The sequence below is a fragment of the Symphodus melops genome (genome assembly GCF_947650265.1).
Source record: "Symphodus melops genome assembly, contig: scaffold_310, whole genome shotgun sequence".
NCBI classification, from domain to species: Eukaryota; Metazoa; Chordata; class Actinopteri; order Labriformes; family Labridae; genus Symphodus; species Symphodus melops.
Genome location: NW_027636700.1, coordinates 23,442 through 30,444, shown reverse-complemented (window position 1 = coordinate 30,444; position 7,003 = coordinate 23,442). Strand labels below are relative to the sequence as shown.

General features: G+C 51.4%; 1 protein-coding gene across 1 annotated transcript; it reads left to right on the top strand.

Annotated features, from left to right (window-relative positions):
• Positions 1-42: 42 nt before the first annotated feature.
• LOC306819175 (extended synaptotagmin-2-B-like) lies at positions 43-6,660 on the top strand (the record flags this gene model as incomplete). The annotated part of the gene is made up of 13 exons (XM_079372950.1): positions 43-90; positions 435-536; positions 627-641; positions 1,379-1,441; positions 3,100-3,174; positions 3,547-3,633; positions 3,734-3,883; positions 4,442-4,794; positions 4,980-5,078; positions 5,345-5,476; positions 5,559-5,664; positions 5,741-5,790; positions 5,868-6,660. The coding sequence occupies 13 exons, from the start codon at positions 43-45 to the stop codon at positions 5,935-5,937; spliced, it is 1,350 nt and encodes a 449-aa protein (XP_079229076.1). The 3' UTR covers positions 5,938-6,660.
• Between the last annotated feature and the right edge of the window lie 343 nt (positions 6,661-7,003).

Sequence of the window (7,003 nt, the reverse complement as noted above, 5' to 3'; positions counted from 1 at the left end):
TCAGGTTTGAAACAACGACATTAAAAAGTCGCTCGCTTCACAATGAGCCTCTCCGATGTCGGCGTTCAGCCCCGCCCTACGGTCGTCATGGTAACCGCCGAAGGACACGTTCTCCACATGCTAACAGTTAGCAGACAACGGGCTGTAGCGTCGTCTCACTCACGATGTGTCCGACACCGCACGCCATCATTATCTTCACTTCTTAAAGGGGGAGGGGCCTGTACGTCTCCGGGCTCGTGGAGGCGGAGCTCTACGTTTAACTTGAGAAGACGCACGTCACTACGTTGTCCCGTGATGAAGCACGTTCAACCCTCCGGTTCTACTTCATGTGATGAACCCGTCTTCCCTCCGTGACAGGAAGTGTGTGACCTGAGCGTCACGCGGTCACGCGGCGTGAGTGTCACTCTGACCGCCTCTCTCCTCTCTGACCTCAGAGCGTCTTCACAGGAAGTTTAGGCTGCGGGAGCTTAAGCGAGAGGAGAGCGTCCGGCCTCGTGTTCTGTGAGAGCGACACGTCCGAGTGTAGAAGCGTCTGTGTGAGTCCTCGCCGCCCTCCGAGTGTTAGCATGTGTTAGCTGCACGCTGCTAACGACACTGACCAATGAGACAAGCTGCAGCGACCATAACCACGGGACGCCACGGTGTGTGTGTGTGTGTGTGTGTGTGTGTGTGTGTGTGTGTGTGTGTGTGTGTGTGAGCGTGTGTGAGTGTGTGTGTGTGAGTGTGTGTGTGAGCGTGTGTGAGTGTGTGTGTGTGAGTGTGTGTGTGTGTGTGTGTGTGTGCGTGAGTGTGTGCGTGTGTGTGCGCGTGTGCGTGTGTGTGTGTGTGTGCGTGCGTGCGTGTGTGTGTGCGCGTGTGTGCGTGCGTGCGTGTGTGTGCGCGTGTGTGTGTGTGTGTGTGTGTGTGAGTGTGTGTGTGAGCGTGTGTGAGTGTGTGTGTGTGAGTGTGTGTGTGCGTGTGTGAGTGTGTGTGTGTGTGTGTGAGCGTGTGTGAGTGTGTGTGTGTGTGTGTGTGTGTGTGTGTGTGCGTGTGTGCGTGTGTGAGCGTGTGTGTGTGTGTGTGCGTGTGTGCGTGTGTGTGTGTGTGTGTGTGAGCGTGTGTGTGTGTGTGTGTGTGTGCGTGTGTGTGTGTGTGTGTGTGTGTGTGTGAGCGTGTGTGTGTGTGTGAGCGTGTGTGTGTGTGTGTGTGTGTGTGTGCGTGCGTGCGTGCGTGCGTGCGTGCGTGCGTGCGTGCGTGCGTGCGTGCGTGCGTGCGTGCGTGCGTGCGTGCGTGTGTGTGTGTGTGTGAGAGTGTGTGTGTGCGTGTGTGTGTGTGTGTGTGTACACTCAGACTAACTCCGGCTGTGATTTTCTCCCTCTAATCTGCTGCTGGTTTAAAGACCAACCTGTCAGATTTCAGCTGTGACGGGCTGAAGCAAGCGTCGGTCTTTAAGGCGCTGAAGGTAACGTGGGATAAATGGCGTGCATGCTCACTCCGCCCGTGTCCCCGTGTCTGTGCTCCGTGCATGAAGCTGATCGTGTCTGTGCATCTTCTTCCTCTTGAACACGTGAGGGCCCAGCGTGTGTGCTTGCAGCATTTCTCCCTCATTCAGAAGCTGATGGTTTGAACGGCGAGCTCGTTCCCGTCATGCAGGCGCGGCTGCATTTTTCAGAGTTGTTGAAAATGCAGCAGGAAAGACGAAGACAGCAGACAGGAAGTAGAAGCTGTGGCTCTGGTTAGCATGTTGCTGCAGCGAGCTAATTCAGCGAGTAAGATGGCGAGGAAACATTCCCGTTATTTTGACAGACAAGCTGTACTGCTTTGTCCACAGGGGGCGCCACAATCATCACAACCACAAACTGTAACGATGACTGGACGAGGCCTGAGCGAGGCCCCGTACAGTGTGTGTGTGTGTGTGTGTGTGTGTGTGTGTGTGTGTGTGTGTGTGTGTGTGTGTGTGTGTGTGTGTGAAACATGTTCATGTCTGCTGTAAAAACAGGCTGTTTGAATGGGTGTGTATGTGACTTCCTGTGCTGCTGCAGCCAGCCTCTAGTGGACACTCCAGGTACTGCAGGATGTTACACTTCATTTTTCAACATCGGAGGTTGCTGATTGGTTGAGAGCCGTAAAGGAGTTATTAAACAGGAAACTAATTAAAGTAGCTTTAGCGAGCTCACTGCTGGTCACACTCGCTCGTTGATCTTCTGACTGCAGCGTCTCTGCTCTCTGCTTCGTGTCTGAACTTCCTGTTGATGTTGTGTGTCTCACTTTGAGCTTTGCTTTAGATGAACCGGTTGAACGTCTCTTTACGACCTTCTGGCCTGAATACTTTAGAAGCTCTCAGATAACTCGCCTGGAGCCACCTGACTGAAGACAACTGACACAAGTACAATCACTTCTATCTGAAGCAGCTTCCATCGCTGCAACACCTGTTCACCTGATAACTGCTCTCATATCTGGCAAACCCAGGGGCGTCCAAAACAGCCTTCAAAGCCCCGCCTACCTTCTCTGGTCCAATCAGATCCAGAGCATTCAGGAGCAGAATCTAAAGTTAGAAGGAGGACATACTGGCTGCTGCATTGTTGTCAGAGAAGCTTCAACACAGCAGGTTTCCTTCATGATCACACAGGAAGAGAGCAGCTCTCTGATTGGCTGACTGATCACAGAGGGAGAGAGCAGCTCTCTGATTGGCTGATTGATCACAGAGGGAGAGAGCAGCTCTCTGATTGGCTGATTGATCACAGAGGAAGAGAGCAGCTCTCTGATTGGTCCTTCAAAAACCAAAATAAAATCTCGTGCATTGTGGTGTTTTGTTGTTTCTTCGGTCCTGTCGTAGCTCAGTCCTCAAGCGTAGCTCGGGGTTATCCAGCAACTTAAGAAGCTCCGCCCCCCTGGCTTTTAGACATGTTGGGTATCATGAATTAGCTTAGCTGTGAGAAGTTAGCATGCTGAGAGGAGACACAGCCTGGTGCCTGCAGCCCTTCGTGTTATGTATCTACCCTTTAAACCCGTGTGTGTGTGTGTGTGTGTGTGTGTGTGTGTGTGTGTGTGTGTGTGGGGTCATCCTGATTGTCTTGTGTGTCACCGTACTACTACTCCTTTTTACAAACTCTCTCACAGTCTGCGAAGAAGAGCAGCAGCGAGCCGAGTCCATACGTCCAGATGACGGTGGGACACAAAACAGTGGAGAGCAAGGTGAGTGATCTGAACAGCAGGTGAAGAGCAGAGGGGCCCCGCTGCGTGGTGCAGAGGGGCCTCGCTGCGCGGTGCAGAGGGGCCTCGCTGCGGGGTGCAGAGGGGCCTCGTTGCGGGGTGCAGAGGGGCCCCTCTGCGTGGTGCAGAGGGGCCCCTCTGCGTGGTGCAGGTCCCAGGAGGTCACTCACATCCTGATCCTCTGAAAGCTGCTCGTCAGCTCGATATGAATCAATACAGAGTGTTTGTTATTTCTTTTCCCCTCATTCAACCTTCTGCAGCTCTGATTCATAGATTTCCAAATGAATTGTGTTTTCAATTAGCTGCACCCAGTCGTCTCTTAATTAACCATCGATTTCCTGTCCGCCCACAAAGATCCGCTACAAGACCAAGGAGCCTCTGTGGGAAGATTGCTTCTCGTTCCTCGTCCACAACCCGAGGAGGCAGGAGCTGGAGGTGGAGGTAACGCTGCATCCATCCTCACTGTGATCATGCACCAAATGATGGGAGGAGCCGACTGCTCTTAAAGCGCTCCATCTTCTGCTTTTTTTCCGATGCACAGGTGAAAGACGACAAGCAGAAATGCACCCTGGGTAATCTGACAGTGCCTTTGAGCAGCCTGTTGGAGGAGGAGGACATGACGCTGACTCGGTCCTTTCCTCTCAAAAACTCCGGGCCCAGCTCCACCCTCAAACTGAAGATGGCGCTGAGGGTAACCATGTTCAACGCCTTCACATCACATGCTCCGAGCTAAAGGCTAATTACAGCCGCCGCTAAGCTCCGACCCCATTTAGAAACTGTTGTTACAACAAGCTAGTGGTAAACTGATAACGGCCAAAGATTGACCTTTAAGGTCACGTATGATGCAGTTCAACACATGTGTCTCCAGTCTGTCTACAAACCCCCCAATGATGAGAAAAGTCCATCCTCTCCGTCTTCTGCCTGCTCAAACAGGCCGTTTGGAGATGTTCCCTTCATGACATCACAAAGGGCAGTAGCCCCTCCCCCAGGTGGGTGACACTCCCACAGCTAGGTGTTTGTTCTGCCCTCTGAGTCTGCCTTCTCACCGTAAACAATAGGACATGGAGCCAGAAAGCAGCGAGTACACCCGAACCCTTCCAGAGAGGGGGCGTGGTCAGACACAGCTCATTTACATATTTAAAGCTACAGACACAGAAACAGCCTGTTCTGAGCAGGGCTGAAATAGAGGTGTTTATAGACATGATGAGGAGCTCTGACGCTTTATTTTTGTCCTCCTGTCTCTGCGTAGATCCTGTCCTTGGAGAAGCAGGTCTCCTCAGATCAGCCCTCCTCGGTCCGGGTCAGGAAGTCCAGCGCGCCGCAGCCAAACACGACCTCATGCATGAGACTGTCAGCCTCCGATTCCCCGCTACCTCCTCCCACTCCTCCAACGCCATTAAACGCTTCCACGCTCACCCTCCAGCAGCGGGACGGCGAGCCGTACTCGGCCAGCCCTCTCCGAAGCGTCTCCAACCTGAGCAGCTGCATGTCCAGCTCGCAGAAACACCTGCCTCACAAGGAGTCCACGCCCAGCCTGGCCTCGGACGTCTCGCTGCCGTTTGCTACTCTGGAGCTTCAGCAGCGACTCCGCCAGCTGCAGAAGTATAATTTCACCTGTGACGTCTTTATTCTTTGAATTCTTCCTCCGCTCTGCTCTCTCCATGTAACATGTGTATCAGAACATCTCACTGCCCGTCTGAGTGTCCAGCGATGCCTCGCCCTCCGTGCTTTATTAATGCAGCTGCAGCCTGTGGGAGTGACACTAACTCACTGTGGTGTGTTTATAGCGGCTCGGCGCCGGGCCAGTTCCCCTTGGGTGAGATCCAGCTGACGGTTCGACACAGCGCCCAGAGGAATAAACTCATCGTGGTGGTGCACGCCTGCCGGTGAGCGCCACGACTCCAATCATTCACTGCATTTTAATGAGTTTTTTAAAATCAGATTTATGACGCTCGTGAACTCGTCGCCTCGGCGCTGCTTGTTTTTTTTTGGCTTCGCTCTTTTACCGTCATTTATGGGAAGTGCTTCTGAAGTAAAGTGCTCCTCTTGCTCTCTGTGGTTCTATTTACACTCGGGGCGAACGGGCGCCGTGAAAGTCACCAACATGTGTCGCGCAGCATGTGAGTGAAACTATTTTGTCCTGTGTCCTCAGTAACCTGATAGCCTTCACCAAAGACAGCTCCGACCCCTTCATCCGCCTCTATCTGCTGCCTGACAAGAGCAGGACGGGCCGGAGGAAGACCGGCACCCTGAAGAGGACCCTGAACCCTGTTTATGATCAAACGTGGGTTCACTTATTCAAGGCGCTTGATGAAGGGTCTCCTGACGTCACGTCCTCATGAGTTTGTGCTCCATGTGTTTTGCAGGTTTGAGTTCAGCGTGTCGATGGTGGAGCTCCACAGGAGGACTCTGGATGTAGCCGTGAAGAACGGAGGGAACCTCCTCTCCAAACACAAAGGACTGTTAGGAAAGGTAAGAGCAACTTCAGCTCGGTGTGTGAGGGGCGGAGCTAAAGGTCAGGACATTATCTTTGCTCTCCACTTTGCAGGTGATGGTGGATTTAAGTGGCGAGGATATATCCAAAGGATGGACTCACTGGTAAACTTTGACGTCGTCTCGTTGACAGTCTGAGTTCCTCCTGAGTGCGTCGATGTGACTCTGTGTCTGTCTTGCAGGTATGATCTGAGTGAAGACGGCTGGAGCTCTCAGAGTGTGAGGAGTGTTCAGGATCCTCTGCTCACATAGACGCAGCCTCCTTCCCGTCCTTCAGCTCTGTGGATGTACATTTTGTTCATACAGTTTAACAGGAATTCTTTCTTTCTGATCAGGATTAAATGACGATCCGGGTCGGAGGATGTTGTGATGCTTTGGAACACGATGACCGCCTTGTGTCTCCCTGTTTCTCCGGATGTAAATATCAAGTCGCTAACATAAAGTAAACTTAGGGGGTTTTATGTTTCCTTACGGGAGACGTTTCTTCATCAGACGACTCGAGCAGCCTCGACTCTGTTTTTTATTTTGTCATGCAGTGTTATTCGATTGTTTCCCTTTTATTCTGATGTTGTGCTCGATTACAGACGCTGAATGCAGAGATTTTATTTATTGCTCTGTGTATTTTAAGATGACTTTGTGCAATATGTGGTGGTACACGAGGGTCTTTTAGAGCGATGAACGGGAGCTGTTCATTAATGAGCAGCTGAGGATTCTTGAATAAGGGTTCAAATCTTATGGAATCTAAATGTAAGTGAACAGAGTCACATGAGCAGGGCTGACAGACACGGGGACGACGCCGTGGACTTGTTTGAGTTTTTTTCACGCTGTCCTCACCGTTCGTTGGAGCTGTTGAAACTTGGATCTATCCTGTGCCTTAAATATAAACAGCAGTGTACGTTTTTGCCTTGTTGATGTTCTTTCTGAATGACATGAAGCCTCCGGGGTTTGAAGAGAATAAACATGTTCTCATGTGAAGGTGCTCTCTCTCTGTTTGTTTATTGTTGGTTGTGTGTTGCAGATTTTTCTTTAATGACATGATTCAGTCCAAGGATGGGATGAAATCAATGAGGCTTTGTCCCACAAAATAAATAAAAATAACCACAAGCTGCAGTGCTGCACTCCTGTAAAGACGCACCGTGTGTGGCGGTATGAGGGGCTGTGGCGCCATCTGGTGGTCGAAGAAGGAAGATCATCGAGGGGACGCCAGAAAAGCTCTGAAGATAGGACTCAGGGCATTAAGTATTTATTTACTAATACAAAAACGTAGACAGACACACAAACACAGTTACACACACTCACAAACACAAGTGCACAATAA